Source organism: Typopeltis vanoorti, chromosome 22, assembly GCF_054136105.1.
Source record: "Typopeltis vanoorti isolate ZY-2024b chromosome 22, IOZ_Tvanoo_1.0, whole genome shotgun sequence".
NCBI lineage: Eukaryota > Metazoa > Arthropoda > Arachnida > Uropygi > Thelyphonidae > Typopeltis > Typopeltis vanoorti.
The window spans coordinates 11,067,944-11,090,418 of record NC_143570.1 but is presented as its reverse complement, the minus strand read 5'-3'; the positions used below and the strand labels follow the sequence as shown (position 1 = coordinate 11,090,418).

At 35.0% G+C, this 22,475-nt stretch overlaps 1 protein-coding gene across 4 annotated transcripts in view; it reads right to left on the bottom strand.

Moving 5' to 3' along the window:
* The window catches only part of YME1L (ATP-dependent zinc metalloprotease YME1L), a 281,286-nt gene that overhangs the window by 134,984 nt on the left and 123,827 nt on the right, over positions 1-22,475 (bottom strand). For all 4 annotated transcript variants that reach the window (XM_090411850.1, XM_090411848.1, XM_090411851.1 and 1 more), the window contains exon 10: positions 12,425-12,510. In XM_090411850.1, the coding sequence (XP_090267976.1) occupies positions 12,425-12,510 (86 nt within the window). The remainder of the gene's footprint in view (positions 1-12,424; positions 12,511-22,475) is intronic.

The following is a 22,475-nucleotide window of genomic DNA, read 5'->3' as shown; positions in this document are numbered from 1 at the left end:
CAACTAATATCATTTGTGTCGTCTTCCTGGTAAATATTTATAATTTAAAAAAATTCCAAATTAAAACTATAACAGTAACAGAACTGGTTGAGGTTCATTGGCAATAAATACATTTATTTCAAGTATAGAGTATTTAAATAAAGTATTATAATGAATGATCACAAATTCTGTAATCACATACAAAATCATTTTAATACCACTATTTTGTAATGTGACAAATGCCAATCATTTCCCCATACTTGAATATATACATTATATGGTTTCAATGACTTATTATGTGACACCTCCAAGGAGTCCAGACTCATCGAGGGAAGGCACTTACTCTACAACTCTCCATCTCTACCATTCAATCCACTAACTACAGCGAACTGCAACTACCATCATCATTTACACCCTAGATGGCGACCCTATGGCACACTGGATAATTTTTCTGGCACGTCAATGATTTACAGGTGATATCCTGTTATACGCTTATAAATTATTCAACTTTTTTTTAAATTATTACAATATGTACAAGTTAAATTTTGTTTTACACGGGAGAGCAGCTATAAAGACGTGCATATGATTGGTGCGGTATTAACAAAAGATCATGCAACCAGAAGACAAAGGCAACCGACAATTGTTGAGTTGAAATGCTAATTCTCTTCAACCAAATTCCATAACATCTGAAACTGTCATAACAACATTTACTATATATTTATTAGTTTTTAACACATTCACGTGAGATGGGGTGTCGTTTATCATTTGGATGGAACTTCTCATTACCAGCAAGCTCAACTCACACAAAGTTTCAACCTTTGGTTGAATTTTATGGCTGCTTGTTTGCGTTTGAGCTGGCAGGAGAACTCGCACACTCATAATGTGGCATGTTTCAATTCTTGGTAGAATTTTATTTGAAGTTAGCCTTTGTGATCTGTCATAATGACATCGAGAATTTCAAATGCAATAAAATAAACACTTATTTCGTGTAATTGAAAAATTGGACAATAGTTTTTAGTTAGATACTGTGTTTCGGTGCAACATATGGTTTTGCTCGAGTCTATACAGAATAGTTTCTGTGGGAAGGGACATGCGATTCATTAGTTAGTGCCGTTTTTATTCAAGCTGTCTTTAATTGCACTATTTGTTGAGAAAATCACTGAAAACAGAACAAAAGAAATCACAGGTAACATAAAAAAAATGGTGGGAAATCATACACTGATGACAGAGCACAAAGGACCAAAGAACCATACACAAAACACATAAAAATGATATGAAAAAAGTAAAAATATAAACAAATAATAAAAGACAAGGGAAAGAACTAGAAGAGTACGAAATTATAAAAATGAAAATCCAGGACATTACATTTCAAAATGTTACATTAGCTTAAATTAATGTCACTAATGACTAACTTTAATTAATCAATTAAAGTTAGTCATTGGTGATTGGCCTAATGAGCGGAACAAATGTCAGAGGGCGTCCTCATCGTGAGTGGGCCGGTGATTAGGAACTCTTCAAGATTTAAGTCATGCTGCAATGAACAGACGTCACTGGGACAATATAGTCAACATGGCACCATGTTGACTATATTGGGCGCTATGCCCATAGTTTGTGATGATGATGAATGTCGCTTTACCTGAAATCCACCCACCTGTACATCAAAGCAAATAATTCAATATCAAAAATGTTCATAAAGAAATAACACAGCACAATATGTTGTCTGTTCACAAAATCAATAACTAAAATATAAACAAAAATGTGTTTTATGGGGAGGGAGGGATCTGCACTATTTCTGCAATGCGTACTAATAGATATTAAGCAGAAAATCAAACAAATACAGGTTAACTCTTGTTATATGAACTTTCATTATCTATGTTTTTTTACATGAGTGGTTTCATTTTGTTACATAAGGGCTGTTGCTGTTTCCTAACCAAGGTGTAAAAACTTATGCGCATGCATCTGAATTTCTTACCTCAATCATTCACAAATCTCAGCATCACAAGAGACTGGCCTCTGTTTGGGGGACTCAGGAAAGAAAACAAAAAATTTGTACAGAGATCTGATGAAAAATGAAAAACAACTGATACCTTCTGCTGCAAAGTTGTGATTGGTTCAACTGCAATATGCGTTGCTATGTTCCACAATCTGAACATAAATGCCAATGTTGCAAATCACACTGCTGCTGAAGAATTTCATTATCACTTAAGCAAAAGATAGCAGGACATTACATGCCGAGAGGTTACAATCAAAAGTTGAAAACTCCAAGTCATTTTCTGATCAGAGATTTGCAAAAAAAAGCAGTGGCGAATTCTCCATGCCTGCTGCGCAAGCTCATTACTTGAGAAAGAAGTAATATTTATTTGTTAATAAAATGCATGAATTTATAAGCATTCCATTTAGGCTTTTATTTTTATAGACTGAAGACGTCTTAAGCTTGTGCGGCAATAATTGAGCTTTGCATTGTGTATTAAAGGCTGATGCTTGCTCATCTAATCAAAGCTACCTTGGCTTGCTCGGTTGTGTGAACTTCCAGATCCTCGCTACAGCACCATGATTTCATGCATGCACATAGCCATTTCCGCCCCCTTCACGTCATCTTAAACACAGGCCATATGCAGTGAAAGTAGCTCTAGCCAGTAAGCTTCATCCTGCCTTTACAAGCGAGCGTGTTGCTTAGGAAAATTAAGCTACAACCAATAACAGTCAACTTTTTATGACTGTTATTGACCAGTTCATAAAGAAGAACCGTAGGGTAGAATTTGTATTCAAGTAGCTAAATTGAAAAAGATAGAATATCATTTTTAAAATAAATGTTGCATTTATTTTAAAAATGTACATAAATTATTAAATGTATATAATAATAATAAATGATTAAAGGTACATAAATTTCTAAATATATAGTTTTAAATGGTCAGTAATTCATTATTCTACTAATCTGACTTCAATCCTCTCACTCCCTGAATGATAATAAGAGCAAGCGTGAATTTCAAGACCAGCATTCGCCACTGCAAAAAAGCAGGCTTCAATCTCCTATGATTCAACTTCAGCATGATAGATAAAGAAGATGTAATTAAGATGTGGTTACGATGTATTACTTTTGAAAAAAATGAACTAATTTAATGGTTATGTTTTATACATACTGAATATATATATATATATACAGGGGTGCTTAAGGGGTCAAAGCTGTATAAATCAGAGGAGACCTCCACATAGCCTTTAAAGGAATGTGGAAAAACGACCAGGGCTTCTGACCTAATGTCCAATCCTCACCTTCTAGTGGTGCACACTGTTAGGTATCTACCTCGATACTGAACGAACGAGGATGGGCTGGCAATTTGGGATTTAGCCGACCAAATTGTATTCTTATTGGTTAAACCAAAATAAAAAATGATGGTACAACATGACAAAATTTCATGCCGGCTAGGGCATCGCCCGGTTAAACAAATCCCCCGTTGTTTTCGCAAAGGAACCAGGGCGAACTGCGAAAAGCCAGCTACTGGAACAAATCTCAAAACACACCCCAACTGAACATCAGAGTTAAAGATCAGTACAATCAACATAAGAAGCCTGAATAGCAAAGAAATGGAGCTAGCTGAGGAATTAGATAAGTACCACATCGACATAATGAGGATGACTGAAACAAAAAAAAGACAAAAACTGTGAGATCTTTACGAGAAATAAATAGAAAATGTTATATTCAGGCAATGACAATCAAGGAAGAGAAGGAGTAGCCATAATATTCAACACAAAATATGAGGCTAATCTTCTTGAATGGCAGGCAGTCTCAAGTAGAGTGATGTGGACAAATATGAGAATGGGGAACTGGACGATGAGACTTATTTGTGCCTATGGTCCCACAGAAGGTTCTACTAAGGTGGATGTGGAGGAATTTTTCGATGCTTAAGAAAAAGCAACTGACACAATGAAAAAGGAAAATTTGGTCCTTGTTGGGGATCTGAATAGCAGAGTAGGAAATGATTGTCAGACATACAAAAATATTTTGGGAAAATTTGGAGAAAAGAGCAAAGCTAATAATAATGGCAAATATCTGTTGGATTTCTGCTCAGGACATGGACTGGTTATTACTAACACCATCTTCCAACATAAAAATGGGCACAAATTCACATGGAGAGAGAGAGAGGCAAAGAATAAAAAAGTCTCATTGACTATGTTATTGTTGATAGTGATGTTTTCTCCTTGGTGCAGGATACCAGAGTGTAAGGATTTGAAACTGGAAGTGACCACTATTTAGTCTTGAGCAGGATAAAATTGAATTTCGTATTGAAAAGAATAACATGTAAGAAAGTTTTAAAGCGAATAAAAGTTGAGCAGCTCTCAGATGTGAACTGTAGATTAACATACACAAAGATTATTGAAGAAAAAATGAAAGAGTTTGAGAACAGGAACCAAACCTTGGATATTCAGTGGCAAGCCTTGAAGAAAACCGCGATTGATTCAGCCAGAGAGGCAAGTGGTGAGTTCGTCTGCAAGGATAGAAAAATCAGGACTTCCATGGTGTACACAAGAAGTTAAAGAGGCAGTGAAGGAAAAGAAGAAATCATATCAAAAGTTTCTGGCAAATAAGTCAGCTTTTGCTCTTAGAGAATACAGAGACAAGTGTAAGAAAGCAAAACTGTGTAAAACTAGCTAAACAAAAGTCATGAGAGGACTTTGGCAAGAACATAGAAAATAAATATCAAGAAGGTGGTAAGATATTCTGGAGGTTGTTGAAGAAGCTTAGAAATGGAGGAAAGAGTGCTATAAAAGGCGTTAGAGATGACAAAGGTGATATGAAAACAGGAGAAAAAGATATCCTTGAAGTATGGAGTAATTACTTTGAAAAATTACTAAATGAAACAAGCAGCGATGACAGCACAGTGGCAAAAAACACTAACCAGGCATGCAGTCAGGAATACATATCCATACTTGAAGTAGAAAAAGCCATCAAAGGGTTGAAATGTGGAAAGGCAGCAGGAGTAGATGATATTCGACCAGAAATACTGAAGTATGGTGGTATAAAAGTCTTACAGTGGCTGCACTGCATAGTGCAGAAAGCCTGGACAGAGGGACGAATATTCCCGATGATTGGAGTAGTGCTCTCATAGTACCCATATATAAAAAGGGAAATAAAACTGAATGCGAGAATTACAGAGGTATTTCTGTACTGAGTGTTCCTGGCAAGATTTATGCAAGTATACTTGAGAAATGGTTGAGAAGAATTGTGGAAGAAAAGCTTGGTGAAGAACAAGCTGGATTCAGGCCAAATAGAGGCTGTCAGGATCAGATCTTCACTTTATGACAAATAGTCGAGAAAGCATGGGAATATAACAAAGATCTGTATTTAAGTTTTGTTGATCTGGAAAAGGAATATGACAAGGTGCCAAGAGAGAAGCTATTCTATACGCTACAGTTATATGGTGTTAATTGGGCATTATATCAAGCAATACTTAGTCTGTATTTGAGTTGTAAGTCAGCAGTTGGAACATGATTTTCTTTGTGTTTTTTTTTTTTTTTTCATAAATTATTAATTAAGCCACCATGGGACCGCAGAAGAATAGTGATAGCAGCAAAGCGAAAAGAAAATTTGTTAGAACCACGATAGAGATGAAAAAAGAAATCATATCCAATGAAAATGGCATTCGTGTCTCGGATCTTGCTAGGCAGTTCAGTATGGCGAAATCAACGATCTGTACAATACTCAAAAATAAAGAGGCAATTAATTTTCGTCTATATTTTATCTAATTATTGTGTTTATTCTTTTTATGTAAGATTTTATGCATTTTCATTATGTTTGTATACGATCTTATGCATGAAGTACTGTTGAAAAAGTTTAAATAAACAATCATCTTGGTTGTGGGAATGGATTAATCCATTTTACATTAATTCTTATGGGAAAATGGTTTCAGTTTTCGAACAATTCAGTATCCGAACAGCCATCGGAAAACGAATTAAGTTCGCCAACCGAGGTTCCACTGTACACACATACATAATAATTACATGATGAATATATGGATGGAATAATCCTATATATAAATGAATTATATGATGAATAATAATAATGAATATATATATACATACATAATTTTATACATACTAATTAGTTTAAACAAATTACATGATAACAACAGTAATTAAATTTATTGAAATGAAAGTAGAGATATTTTGTACTGAAAATAACGGTACATCAGTGCGTAGAAACAAACAAATCAAAGAAACGGGAATATAAGCTACATACAACAATCGGGTTACCAATTAAAAACAGTTGCCACATGATAGAAATTAATATATTAATAAATAATATTAAAACTATTTTTGATAGTTATGTAAAATGAGAATCTCCCAAACTTTTGGGAGACAGAAACAATCATTCTGATTCAGATTTCGCCGATGTAAAAGGGCTTCACAACTTTCTCATCATCATCATCAAATTCCTGCCATGTATACCCTCAATAGGTGTACAGGATATGACAGTACTACATGAAAAAATTACATCATTACTAACTTCCTATCTACAATTTTCCTCCAAATCAGTCTGTTACATGTCAAGACTCCAACATTATCAGATCTTATATTTCTATCGTCTAAGGCACTTTGTACCGTATCAATCCACCTATATCTTGGTCTTCCTCTGGGTCGTTTTCCTGCCAACCTGGCAGAGAACACTTGTTTTGATAATCTTTCCTCTCCCATTCTATTTAAGTGACCATACCAACTGAGATTAGCTCTGCTAACGCATTCCTGGATGCTGACAATGTCAAGTTCTTTCCTAATATCCTCGTTTTTAATATGATACTGCCATTGATGCCATCTGTTCACGCCTCTAATCTTTCTCAGGACTCTCGTATCTGCGGTCTCTAGTCTTTGGTCAAGTGTTTTACTTCTGACACAGCTCTCAGATCCATAAGTTAAAACTGGTTTGAACACTGTCTTGTATACAGCTAATTTAGTGATCTGACTAATTTATCTCTTATTCCATATGAATTTATTCAATTGACTTCACACCATACCAGCTTTGCTGATTCTGTTGTCTATTTCTATATTTAATTTACCATCTTCAGTAAAAATCGTGCCTAAGTAGCTGAAATGTTTTACTTGTTCCACAGGTTCTCCATTCACAACAAAGTTGACATTTTCAATGATTCTGCCTATTTTCATTGTCTTTGTCTTTTTATTGCTGACCTTCATACCATATCTATTACAACAGCTATTCAATTTAGTCAGAGAATCTTGCAGACTTGTGGCAGATTTATTTAGAAGTATAACATCATCCGCATAAAGCAAAGAGCTGACATTAACATCTCCAATTTTGATATCAGGTTTAATACCACATTCCTTCATAATGTGATCCATATAGATAATGAATAACAGAGGGGATAATGTACATCCTTGTCTCACACCAGGTTTAACATTAAACCATCTTCCTGTACTTCCTTCAATTCTAACTGCAGACTTACAACTCAAATAAAGACTAAGTATTGCTTGATATAATGCCCCATTGACACCATATAACTGCAGCGTATTGAATAGCTTCTCTCTTGGCACCTTGTCATATGCCTTTTCCAAATCGACAAAACTTAAATACAGATGTTTGTTATATTCCCATGCTTTCTTGATTATTTGTCGTAAAGTGAAGATCTGATCCTGACAGCCTCTATTTGGCCTGAATCCAGCTTGTTCTTCACCAAGCTTTTCTTCCACAATTCTTCTCAACCATTTCTCAAGTATACTTGCATAGATCTTGCAGGAACACTCAGTAGGGAAATACCTCTGTAATTATCACATTCAGTTTTATTTCCCTTTTTATATATGGGTACTACGAGAGCTCTACTCCAATCATCGGGAATTCGTCCCTCTGTCCAGGCTGTGTGAACTATGCAGTGCAGCCACTGTAAGACTTTTATACCACCATACTTCAGCATTTCTGGTCGAATATCATCTACTCCTGCTGCCTTTCCACATTTCAAGCCTTTGATGGCTTTTTCTACTTCAAGTATGGATATGAATTACTGACTGCATGCCTGATCAGTGTTTTTTTTTTTATCACTGTGCTGTCATCACTGCTTGTTTCATTTAGCAGTTTTTCAAAGTAATTACTCCATACCTCAAGGATATCTTTTTCTCCTATTTTCATGTCACCTTTATCATCTCTAACTTCTTTTACAGCACTCTTTCCTCCATTCCTAAGCTTCTTCAACAACCTCCAGAATATTTTGCCACCTTCTTGATATTTATTTTCTATATTCTTGCCTAAGTCCTCCCATCACTTTTATTTAGCTAGTATTACACACTGTTTAGCTTTCTTACATTTGTTTCTGTATTCTGTAAAAGTAAAAGCTGACTTATTTGCCAGGAACTTTTGATATGCTTTCTTCTTTTCCTTCACTACCTCTTTAACTTCCTGTGTCCAGCAGGGAGTTCTGGTTTTTTTATCCTTGCACACAACCTCACCACATGCCTCTCTGGCAGAATCAATCAATGTTTTCTTCAGAGTTTGCCACTGAATCTCCATGGTTTGATTCCTGTTCTCAAACACTTTCATTTTCTTTTCAATAATTTTTCTGTATTTTAGTCTACAGTTCACATCTGAGAGCTGCTCAACTTTTATTCGCTTTAAAACTTTCTTACATGCTATTCTTTTCAATATGAAATTCAATTTTATCCTGCTCAAGACTAAATAGTGATCACTTCCAATTTCAAATCCTCTGTACACTCTGGTGTCCTGCACCAGGGAGAAAACATCACTATCAACAATTACATAGTCAATGAGACTTCTCTTATTCCTAGCTTCTTCTCTCCATGTGAATTTGTGCACATTTTTATGTTGGAACATGGTGTTAATAATAACCAGTCCATGTCCTGAGCAGAAATCCAACAGATATTTGCCTTCATTATTAGCTTTGCTCTTTTCTCCAAATTTTCCCAAAATATTTTTGTATGTCTCACAATCATTTCCTACTCTGCTATTTAGATCCCCAACAAGGACCAACTTTTCCTTTTTCATTGTGTCAGTTGCTTTTTCTAAAGCCTCAAAAAATTCCTCCACTTCTACCTTAGTAGAACCTTTTGTGGGACCATAGGCACAAATAAGTCTCATTGTCCAGTTCCCCATTCTCATATTTGCCCACATTACTCTACTTGAGACTGACTGCCATTCAAGAAGATTAGCCTCGTATTTTGTGTTGAATACTATGGCTACTCCTTCTTTTCCTTGATTGTCATTGTCTGAATATAACATTTTGTATTTATTGCTCAGAAAGATCTCACCAGTTGTGGTCTTTTTTTGTTTCAGTCACCCCTATTATGTCGATCTGGTATTTATCTAATTCCTCAGCTAGCTCCATTTCTTTGTCATTCAGGCTTCTTACGTTGATAGTACCGATCTTTAACTCTGGTGATGTTGAGTTGGGGTTTGTTTTCAGATTTGTTCCAGTAGCTGACTTTTCGCTGTTCACCCTGGTTCCCTGGCGAAAACAACGGGGGCCTTGTTTAATCGGGTGACGCCCCACCCGGCATGAAATTTTGTCATGTTGTACCATCATTTTTTATTTTGGTTAAACCAATAAGAATACAATTTGGTCAGCTAAATCCCAAATTGCCAGCCCATCCTCGTTCGTTCAGTATCAAAGTAGATACCTAACAGGGTGCACCACGAGAAGGTGAGGATTGGACATTAGGTCAGAAGCCCTGGTCGGTTCTCCGCATTCCTTTAAAGGCTATGTGGAGGTCTCCTCTCAGTTATACAGCTTTGATTCTATGATTATAGAATTCTATTTATTCTGATTCTATGAAGAAGACGAGCTTCATCCCACCAGATACCGTGTTTAGTGTCAATACTATGTTGTGCCAGACCAAACTTTTGAGGTTTCATGCATTCAATATAATATTGATGTTCATTAATTCTTTTTTCCACAGAACAGCGTATCTGCCCAAAGTATATATCAAATTGCATTCACAAGGTAACTGGTAAATGCTAGCTAATGATAGATGTAACAGTTTATCTTTAGTAGATGGCAACAGATGAGAAATTTTGTTGATAGGAAAATGTGGGAATAAGGCAATACTTCTTCAAATTTCTACCAATAGGTTCAGGGATATCAGAAATATAAGGGATTGGAACCCTGTGGTCTGTTGAAGAATCCAGAAGTGTTAGAACATAGAATTTAATTATCCACTGGATTTGATGAGGGTTGTAGCCATTAAATTCCATTAAAGTTCTGATAGTGTAAAGTTCTTGTTGTAAGCTTGAAGGAGAAGAGCATACATTATGTGCTCTATTAATTAAAGACTTGATAACATCAATTTTTTGAGAAGTGTGATGAGCAGACTTTTAATGAATGTATCTGCCAGTAAAGGTAGGTTTTCGATAAACACTGGTTGATAAATTACCAGAAGCTGTGCGCATAAGAAAGACGTCCAAAAATGGTAAACTACCAGCCTTTTCTTTTTCCATAGTGAATTTAATGCACAGATGAAGGCTACTGATCCGTTGTATGAAAGTGGTAAGTTCATTTTCAGAATGAGGCCAAACAACAAAAACATCATCAACATAACGAAACCAATGAGAAGGTTGGTGATGAATGGATGAGAACAAGGTATCTTCCAGATGGTTCAAAAAATAGTTTGCCAAAGGTGGGGAAAGAGAGCCACCCATGGAAGTGTCTTCAACCTGTCTATAGATCTTGTTTTTCCAGGTGACATATCCTGATTCTATGACAAATTCAAAAATCCTCACAATATCAGGAGGATAATCATATAATAAATTAACAATGTCAGATACTGGAATGTTGGTAAAAAGGGAAACAATATCATAGCTAAGAAATCTGATTCTTATTTGAATATCCTTGATTTTCTCAAGAAAATGTATGGAATTATTGATGAATGATCTGGATTGTCCAGTATGGGCAGTTAATAAACATGACAGAAATTTAGCAATTCTATAGGTGGGAGAGTCAATACAATTCACGATGAGTCTTATTGGATAACCTTCTTTATGAATTTTTGGGAGACCATATAAACGAGGAGTTCTTTTAAAATGAGTGTGCAACTTGCCCAAAGTATTTTGATCAATCTAACAACTTCATTAAGCAGATTATTTAATTGTTTAATTTGTGTTTTTGTAGAAATGAACTCATTTCTTGATAGGTGGAGGTATCCTGTAAAAGGCAGTCTATCTCCCTCTCACAGTTGACCTTATCTTATCACTACAGCTTTTCATTTATCCACTTTCAAAATAGATATATTGTTCTTTTGTCTTAATGAAAACAGTGCACAGTTTTCAGCACTAGATAAATTACATGGAGGCAATTTGCTTTTAAAGATTAAAGCAGCGACTTCAAAGCACAGTTTATTAGTATCTTTGCTTGAAATCAGGACAGATTGTGTTCAATGTTATTCAAAAAATCAAGATATGGGATGCATTTAGGTACCAAACCAAAATCATGGCCTTTAGCAAATACACTAGTTTCAGCATCAGACAATGGGGTCCAGAAATATTCACAACCCATTTATTAGTAGGAATGTTGTCAGAAGTAATTTTTTGCTTATGGTATGATTCATATTTTTGCATCATTCTGTAGAAATTTCTTCCATAAGAGTGGGGTAAAGATTGTTTAGAAAGAGATAGAACAATATCCAGTAATTCATCATCAAGAGCAGCTGAAATCCTTTCCAGATCTAAAATAATGAATATTAGATGCTAAATTTTTTTTTTATCACTCTAAGTTGATTCCGTTTCTTTGATTCGCTTTTTCTACACACTGATGATGTACTGTTATTTTCGGTATGAAATATCTGTACTTTCATTTCATTAAAATTAATTACTGTGGTTATCCGTGTGTAGAGGCTTAAGTGCTGTGAGGACATCATGTTGGAGGCTTAATGGATTTTTTACAACACTCAAAAAGAATTAAAATAGACTTTAATACTTCCTATATTTCATCCTAGTCACTAGGACATCTACGGGGATTACAAAAAAATTTAATGTAACATATGCACAAATAACAAACAATACTAAGCCCAACCACGTGGGTGACACTAAAGGTGACACCTAGATAGGACTTTAGTGTCACCCACGTGGTTGGGCTTAGTATTGTTTGTTATTTGTGCTTATGTTACATTAAATTTTGATACTGGGGTTATCGTGTAATTTGTTTAGTCATGCCACAAGTACCTTTAAAGATTATACTGAATATTTTATTTACTAATCTTATACCTTAATATGTATGACCAACAGATGCATTTTCAATTAAATTAATCCTCAAAGATTGGAATCTCACTCATTTGGGAACACAATCTCTTATAACATGTTATAAATCTCTCATTTCATACATTTTCAATATACATGGTGATTCTCGAGAACTTATACAGCTGTGAGATGGGATTGTCAAAAAAAGGTATATCTGGTCACCTTACCAATAAATGGTCAGGTTGTAAAATAAATCCTTACCCCTTTAACATCATCAAATGTTACATCAATTTCTTCTGGATGAACTTCACTAGCTGTTCCAATAAGAACTCGTCGAAAAGGACCACCTAGATTAAAATAAAAAAAATAAAAAGGCTTATGCTATGAATAATTCATAACAAAACATGGCTTGATACAAAATGCAAATTACAGAACTTTCCCCACTTCAGTTCTCTGGCGAAAAGATGCTACTTGTTAAACTTTTCTCATATATACCACACAACAACAACATAGTGCAGATATAACTACTCTGTCAAAGACACTTTACTGCACGATTAAAAAAATAATAAAAACATTATTTACATTAATTCTTACTAGGAAAAACTGTTTGCTATTCATTATGAATAAAAAAAAATGCATGAAGAATAGCACTCCCCCCCCCTCCCTCATTAAAAATTAATATAATAAAAAGAGATGTGTGTAGAAACTTAAAAAATGTATGCACTCTATATAAACAATGACAGTGTATTGCAATGTGCAATCATTTACATTAACACAAGCTTATAAAATATTTTAAGCTTGTCATGAAATAGTTTACGTTTACTATTTTTACAAAAATAGTAATTTTTGCCCTCACAAAACTGTCAATTATGACTTTTATAGAAATGCAATATGGTATTTTGCCTTTAAAATTGCAAATTGAAACAATGCTGAATATGCAATAACATTAGACTGCATGGCCTGACTAAAAAACTTAACTCCATGCATTCTCCATTGCCAAAGTTCAGCAATATTTTGCAAAAAACTACACTTACAAACTGTTTTAATAAGGATTACATTTTATAAAGTACTTTATTAACAATTTTTTTTTCTTTGTCTCTATAGATAAAATAATAGTGGACAAAGACAAGTGAATTTCGTTAAATAAATTTCACTATAGAGCATTCAAAGTCAACTGTATTATATTACTGCAAATACCAGTCTTCCCATAATACTATTACAACTTCTGCACACCATCACGCTGCCCACAGAATTGTGCAAGCCCGGTTCTATTAGTGGTGCTGCGTGTAGCCAACATTCGTGTGTTTATTAGGGGAGAGAGAAGAGTTGACTAGCTATATAAGTTAATATACAATGGGGAGAACTATGTAGCTGTAATAGCACTTCACAAGGTTGGAATGCAGCCACCTGTTATTTTCAACACACTAAAAACACTTGGGATCATTAGGATTTTTTTGTATCAGACCATTTACCATTATAACTATACAGAAGACATATCTGATCACAAAGAACAGGTCCACCATGCTGTGTTAGGATGCAAAAGCTTGCAAGTGCTGTGAAGGCACACCTCCAACATAATCCTGTAAGAATTCAGAAAGTGATGTCGCAAGAGATGAACATCTCACAGAGATCGATGTCATGTGTACTAACTGATGACCTGGGGTTAGAACCTATTATCATTCTACTGGACACTTCCTAACACCACAACTTATACAGCAGAGGGTGATAAAATCAAATGGCACTTCTCCATCAGAACACGAACAACAGACACAGCGATATCCTATTCGCAGATGAAAAGTTTATCACCATTGAAAAGGCATTTAACTGCCAAAACAATTGGGTATTTGCCCTAAATGGTTGCACAGCATGTATCATAGCACCCAAGATTCATAGGTCATCACCCCACATCAGTGATGCTTTGGTGAGTGACATGGGGGAGGGGTATCCAAGTTGCATTTTTGCAAGAAAGCGGGATCAAACCCTCTGCAAAAGTGTATCAAGACACTGTGCTAGAAGCTTTGGTACGGCTCGTGAACAATACTTTGTTTCATGGTAGGCAGAGGACCCTCCAACAGGACTCGGCACCTGCACACAACAGTGGTTGGAGGCGAATGTGCGTGACCACATATCACTATCTGAATGATCATCTGGAAATCCCAATCAATCCATTGGACTTAAAATTGCAGTCAGATCTTGAAAGAGTAGCTTGGAAGAAATGCCACTGCCAGCCTGAAGGTGGTTTTGGAATGAGCAGTGGAGTGTTTCCATTGGATGATGTGCATGCTGCCATCAATATGTGGCCTCACAAACTTTGGGGATGTGTGAAGGTGATGGGGGGGACATTTCAAAACACTAAGTGCTGCTATATGCACATTATACATGTAGTTTGTATGTGCTGAAGGCTGAAAATGATTTACTGATATATTAAAGGTTTATGCACTGTTCAAGTTGTAACAGTATTTATGGCTAAACTAGGTAAATGGAGGGGGGGGAATTAAATACAGTAGATTGTGGTTAAATGGACCATTTCAGAAATAGCATAATTAAGTGGCTACCTCAATTACATAAAGAGTTCAAAAGGTGTATGTATGTATGTATGTATTATGACAAAATAGGAGTTTAGACGAGTTTTCTTTTTACTGAGTCAACACCACAACTCAACATCACCAGAATTAAAAATCAGTACTATCAACATAAGAAGCCTGAATGGCAAAGAAATGGAACTAGTTGAGAAATTGGATAAGTACAAGATCAATATAATAGAGGGATTGAAACAAAAAAAGGCAAATACTGGTGAGATCTTTCTGAATAATAAATACAAAATATTATATTCAGGCAATGACAATCGAGGAAAAGAAGGAGTAGCCATAGTAATCAACATTAAATACGAGGCTAATCTTCTCGAATAGCAGGCAGTCTCAAGTAGAGTGATGTGGGCAAATATCAGAATAGGGAATCGGACAATGAGACTTATTTGTGCCTATGGTTCCACAGAAGTTTCTACTAAGGTAGAAGTGGAGGAATTTTTTAAGGCTTTAGAGAAAGCAACTGACACAATGAAAAAGGAAAAGTTGGTCCTTGTTGGGGATCTGAATAGTAGAGTAGGAAATAACTGTCAGACATACAATAATATTTTGGGAAAATTTGGGAAAAAAAGTAAAGCTAATAATAATGGCAAATACCTGTTGGATTTCTGCTCAGTACATGGATTGGTTATTATAGTATGCCCACACTTGCTTGAGCTTTGCTTGGCTTTGTGCCCAGAATAGTCGATTCATGATGAAGGGGAGAAAGAAATGAAAGACATATGACGTCGCCAACATGTGAAATCACATACTTTCTTGTCTGTCGCTCTACTAGCAGTAGCTTGATTTTTGTTGTTGCATTTTTGCATTAATTTTTTTATTATTAATTGGTATGATGGATCCAGTACAGTCAACAAGTTCTGGTGTTAAACCTTTCAGTAGCTCATGCAAAAGAATATTGAATAATGTGCTGACATTCTGCAAAAAAGAATCGTTAGAAGGCAGTCTCCTTGTTCCCCTTTCTCAAGTCATAAAACATGCAAGTGCAATTGTGGACGTATCAGAGTCGACTGTTAAAAGAATTCTTATGAAATCAAAGGGTGAAGGTAAGCCAAAATTTAAATCTCCTAAAGAGTACCAGAGAAAGAAAACCATTGAAAACATAGCTTTTGAATGATTTTGATGTAAAACTATTCACGAATTTCACGTGGTCAAGAAAAAAGTGCCAAATGTTCCGAAATTGATTCCTGTGCTGAAAGAAAAAATTAATTTTCCTTAGAAAAGAGAAACTTTAAGGAAAATACTTCATGGAATCTGATTTTGTTTCAAAAAGTCCCAGATAAAAGGAAACTTATCATGGAGCAAAGTGACATTGTTTTATCTAGAACACAGTATTTGAAAGCAATACGATGTTTCAAGGAGGAGAAAAGACAGATTGTGTATCTAGATGAAACTTGGATTGACAATAATTTAACTCATGGAAAATGTTGGCAATCTAAAGAAGAATGTGGCATGATACAAACTGGAAATGCCTCGCGACGCATAATAATTTTGTGTGTGGAGAAAGTGGAGAAATGGGTTTTTTTTTTACCGAATTCAAACTTACTATACAAAGCCAATTCAACTACTGGAGATTACCATGGGCAAATGAATTCTACGATCTTTGAAAAGTGGGCAGAATAAAAACTGATTCCAAACCTTCCTAAAAATATTGTTGTTATAATTGATAATGCTTCATATCACCCCATTCAATTAAACAAAGTTACAAATTGGTCTAATAAGAAACAAGTTCTTATTGGATTGGCTCTGCAAATAACATTTCTCATTCCCCAGATATGCGAAAAATTGAATTGCTTAACTTGGTCAAAAGAAACTCGCCCACAACTAAACTATTTAAATTCGACACGATGCTCAAAGAGTATGGATTCCTAGCTTTGAGGCTGCCACCATATCACTATGATATTAATGCTATTGAGTATGTTTGGGCAGAAGTGAAAAATTTCATTCGTCAAACGTAACTGGAGATATTGATATGTCAAAATTTTTTAAGCTTTCAGAATAGGCAACTGAAAGTATTACAGTTCAAAACTGAGGAAAATATTGGTCTCATGTCCTCACTGGAAAATGGAAATGTATTGGGATAGAGATGGAATTATCGAAGAATTATGCGAACCTTTGGTGATCAATTTAAGTGAAAGTGATGGTGATTTGGACACCAATTCAGATCACTATGAAAATGATTTGATAATGGTATTTTTTTTTTGCATGGTTTTGTTAAAGAACCACAACAAGTCATAATTAATCGGTTTAGGACATTAAAGTGTCTCAGTTCTCTCAACTGAGAGTTTAGAATATCTAAGTTCATTTGAACAAATTTCTGTTTTTCGGTTTAATTATTTTCATTTTATACAAAACTTTCTTAAAAATTAATTTCGTTAAATTTTTATTTTATGTTATACCTTTTTTATTTTATTAATACTCTACGTACATTTTTTTTCAACTGTTATACAAGCAAAATAGTTACCACTTTAAAAACTTCAATGTTCGTAAAAGAAAAGCTAAATTTTCCGGCCTGTAATAATAAACTAACTCATCTTAGAAGACTGATTGATTACCCTATTATCAGAATGGATTCTCCTTTTTGTGAGATGTGCAGAATTGCCAAAAGGTCTCGCATCTGTGGGAGTACTATACTAACACAATGTTCCAATATAAAAATGTGCACAAATTTACATGGAGAGAAGAGGCAAGGAATAAGAAATGTCTCATTGACTATGTTATTGTTGATAGTGATGTTTTCAGAGTGTACAGAGGATTTGAAATTGGAAGTGATTACCATTTAGTTTTGAGCAGGATAAAATTGAATTTCATATTGAAAAGAAGAACATGTAAGAAAGTTTTAAAACAAATAACAGTTGAGCAGCTCTCAGATATGAACTGTAGACTAAAATACACAAACATGATTGAAGAAAAAATGAAAGAGTTTGAGAACAGGAACCAAACCATGGAGATTCAGTGGCAACCCCTGATTCAGTAAGAGAGGCATGTGGTGAGGTTGTTCTGTAAGGACAGAAAAATCAGGATTCCATGGTAGACACAGGAAGTTAAAGAGGCAGTGAAAGAAAAGAAAAAAGCATATCAAAAGTTCCTGGCAAATAAGTCAGCTTATGCTCTTAGAGAATACAGAGACAAATGTAAGAAAGCTAAACAGTGTGTAAAACTAGCTAAACAAAAGTCATGGGAGGACTTTGGCAAGAATATAGAAAATATATATAAAGGTGGCAAAATATTCTGGAGGTTGTTGAAGAAGCTTAGGAATGGAGGAAAGAGTGCTGTAAAAGGAATTAGAGGTGATAAAGGTGACATGAAAACAGATATCCTTGAAGTATGGAGTAATTACTTCAAAAAATTGCTAAATGAAACAAGCAGTGATGACAGCACAGTGTGTATATATCAGGAATATGATGATGAGTCAATAACTGGCTTTAATTAAAGTCAAATAATTGCCATAAAATCATTTAATTTTATACACATTAAGTACACATGTAGTTCTTCGCAGTTAATGACATTTTAGGAATTAATTGAATGTAGCTTGTCTGTGGTTTTGACTGACTGCAGTTGAACAATTGAGTGCAGACATCAAATGCAGATATAGGATTGCCATGCTGCATAAAATATTTGTAATCTAAACCAGCAATAAACTTTTGCATACTAGGTATTCTCTTGTTCAAGCTCAGGGGTATCATTTTCATTACTTTCTTGTTCTTCTAATACCCTCTGATGTTTTCTGCATCCTCAAAAATCTTCAGTATTGAAGAGGCTCATCAATGGATTCATACTCTTCATAGTTTTTGATGCGGTTCATGTTTCCACTATCAGCCATATCTGACATATCCATGATCACATGCTTAAAATTACATTAAGCAAAATGGTTTTGAATGTCCTTGATGCTTATTCCTTGCCAACTATCTGGCATAAATGCAAGATGTGTTGTGAATTAATACCATTAAATGAATTGACATGAACTGCCAATACGAAAGCCTTTCTACTCATTTATCTGGCATAAACTATTGCATATGAAAGATTCAATTTTGCAAATGCAAATCCTTAGTAAATGTCAAGAACTAGTAAAATTTTTCTTGATTTCCATAATTCCATGTCCCAACTCATAAGCCAATCCTTAAAAAAAAATTCAGAGATCAGTTGCATTTTTGTTAACAAGCTGACTGAATGCTTAAAACAGTTTGGGATCTGATAAGCTCTCCATTGTAATTCCATTAAAGCAGAGAGTCCTGACCCTTTTTCCAATAACTAACAGCTTTCGTTTATCAGTTCCTAAATATGCATGTACTTGAACAGAGTAATACTGTTCGCAATCCATTGCTTTCTTTGATCCAAAAAGTGCAGTGCATGTTTATAACACAGGGAACTGTCCATTGGATGGCATGATGAAAGAGCCCTGTTTCGACAACACTGTAGATGTCATCACCAGACTAAATTTTTGAAGCAAGATTGCATACTTTTTCTAACACTCCACTTTGTGGTTACTGGCCAATTAAACAGCATCATGTCCCAAATAGACTAAGCAAATTTTTGTTATATCCCCTCCCCTTCTAGACTTGTCTAATAAATGGCAGTCCTGATTAACTGGGATCTACTGTACATTTAATTATCCCAAATTCTTTCCATTTATATATATTATTAAGGGAATTTAGATATTTTATATTAGAATTTTACTGACTAGAAACAGCGAGATGAGACAAAAGCTTTAATTAGTTTCATCGGAATGCCAACTTCTTCACGTATACATACTATCACAAAAAACTGGAAAATTGGCAAGATAAAAAAAGTGAACTTATCACATACACAAGTTAGGAACAACAACAGTCAAGTATGAACTGGCGTCTGCGTGGCAGGTCTTATACTAGCATGAGATATATATAAGCTTACTTAATACATAAGTAACCTAATTTCTAAAATTAAAAATAAAATGCAGCATATAAGAATAAAAGTCAGATACTCCATTCAGATTTGAGAATATCAGAAATTCAGATCAAACTGGGCAGTGCTGAGCACAATCTCAAATATTATCATCATCAGTGTTTCCAACAGTGGAAATGCTAAGATTTGCAAGACTACTTTGAAAGAAATAATAATCTATACTGAAAATAAGACTTTTGCATTTTTCAGTCTCTTCCAGGAACTTTTGATTATCACTTTGATTACATGTCCCATCTTCCTTTATATACTATGATGACTGCCTATCCCAGTTAAGTAACTTGACTCACACAATCCCAACTTTGCTTACTGTTAACTTTGCCTTATTCCATAATAAATTATACAGTCAATTTATACACACTGCATGGCAATCAAAGAGGCAAGGTGTTTCTCTGCTTGTGTTCAGAGTCCAATTTTAAAGAACACCAATGTTGTCTTTTTTCCCAATTTATTGTTTTTTCATTTAAATGTAGAAAAACCATTAAATCAAAGTTGAACTATACTGGGTATCCAAAATTTCTTTGCAGAAACATAGACCAACAGTGCAATAGTGTTTCCTATTTCAAAATACGAGTTTATTCCTGATACATAGTTTATATTCTTTACATGCTTTAGTGGCATGCCAACAAATATGGTATCGTATTGCTTTTGGCATGTATATCATAGCATCACTTTCAGTATATTAAGGGCTCTGCCCCATGACCTTCAGCTTTGCTAAACTTTCATGATATCTTGATAACTGACAAGTTTCTAGCCTTAGAAAGAACATGCAAAAATTAATTACTTTTTTTCACCAAAAAAGATGATTAACTCAATACTAATTTCTACCACCATTCTGATGCTACTATAGTTTTTTTTTTTTTTTAAATAAAATCACAGACTGGTCCTTAAAGTCAACTTATTAAGTGATCACCTCATCATATTCAAATTTCATTTCTTTCGACCAATACTTTTAATTGTCCAAAAAGTCTGAAGGGAATTAAGATCTGGTGAATAAGATTCTAGTAACTGAAATCCATGAGTGAATTTTAGTGATTGAAACTTAGGGCTAATGTGATTGAGCAATATCTGGAATAAAAGATAAAACCATTTTTTTAACGTTCCTTGTATTTTTAATTTTTTTTTTTTTAATGGGGGTGCTTAAGGGTCAAAGCTCTATAACTGAGAGGAGACCTCCATATAGCCTTTAAAGGAATGCGGAGAACCGACCAGGGCTTCTGACCTAATGTCCAATCTTCACCTTCTCGTGGTGCACCCTGTTGGGTATTACTTGGATACTGAATGAATGAGGATGGGCTGGCAATTTGGGGATTTAGCCGCACATATTGTATTCTAATTGGTTAAACTAAAATAAAAAATGATGGTACGACATGACAAAATTTCATGTCAGCTGGGGCGTCGCCCATTTAAACAATGGCCCCCATTGTTTTTGCCAGGGAACCAGGGCGAACAGCAAAAAGTCAGCTACTGGAACGAATCTGAAAACAAACCCCAACTCAACATCACCAGAGTTAAAAATTGGTACTATCAACATAAGAAGCCTGAATGGTAAAGAAATAGAGTTAGCTGAGGAATAAGATAAGTAATAGATCGACATAATAAGGGGTGACTAAAACAAAAAAAGACAAAAACTGGTGAGATCTTTCTGAGCACTAAATACAAAATGTTATATTCAGGCAATGACAATCAAGGAAAAGAAGGAGTAGCAATAGTATTCAACACAAAATACGAGGCTAATCTTCTTGAATGGCAGTCAGTCTCAAGTAGAGTAATGTGGGCAAATATGAGAATGGGGAACTGGACAATGAGACTTATTTATGCCAATGGTCCCACAGAAGGTAGAAGTGGAGGAATTTTTTGAGGCTTTAGAAAAAGCAACTGACACAATGAAAAAGGAAAAGTTGCTCCTTGTTAGGGATCTAAATAGCAGAGTAGGAAATGATTGTCAGACATACAAAAATATTTTGGGAAAATTTGGAGAAAAGGGCAAAGCTAATAGTGAAGGCAAATATCTGTTGGATTTCTGCTCATGACATGGACTGGTTATTACTAACAGCATGTTCCAACATAAAAATGTGCACAAATTCACATGGAGAGAAGAGGCAAAGAATAAGAAAAGTCTCATTGACTATATTATTGTTGATAGTGATGTTTTCTCCCGTGTGCAGGACACCAGAGTGTACAGAGGATTGAAATTGGAAGTGATCACTATTTAGTCTTGAGCAGGATAAAATTGAATTTCATATTGAAAAGAATAACATGTAAGATTCAGTGGAGAGTCAGTGGCGAAGTCTGAAGAAAACATTGATTGATTCTGCCAGAGAGGCATGTGGTGAGGTTGTCTGCAAGAATAAAAAAATCAGAACTCCCTGGTGGACACAGGGAATTAAAGAAGCAGTGAAGGAAAAGAAGAAAGCATATCAAAAGTTCCTGTCAAATAAGTCAGCTTGTGCTCTTAGAGAATACAGAGACAAATGCAAGAATGCTAAACACTGTGTAAAACGAGCTGAACAAAAGTCATGGGAGAACTTTGGCAAGAATATAGAAAATAAATATCAAGAAGGTGGCAAAATATTCTGGAGGTTGTTGAAGCTTAGGAATGGAGGAAAGAGTGCTGTAAAACGAGTTAGAGATGATAAAGGTGACATGAAAACAGGAGAAAAGGATATCCTTGAAGTATGGAGTAATTACTTTGAAAAACTGCTAAATGAAACAAGCAGTGATGACAGCACAGTGGTAAAAAACACTAACCAGGCATGCAGTCAGGAATACATATCCATACTTGAAGT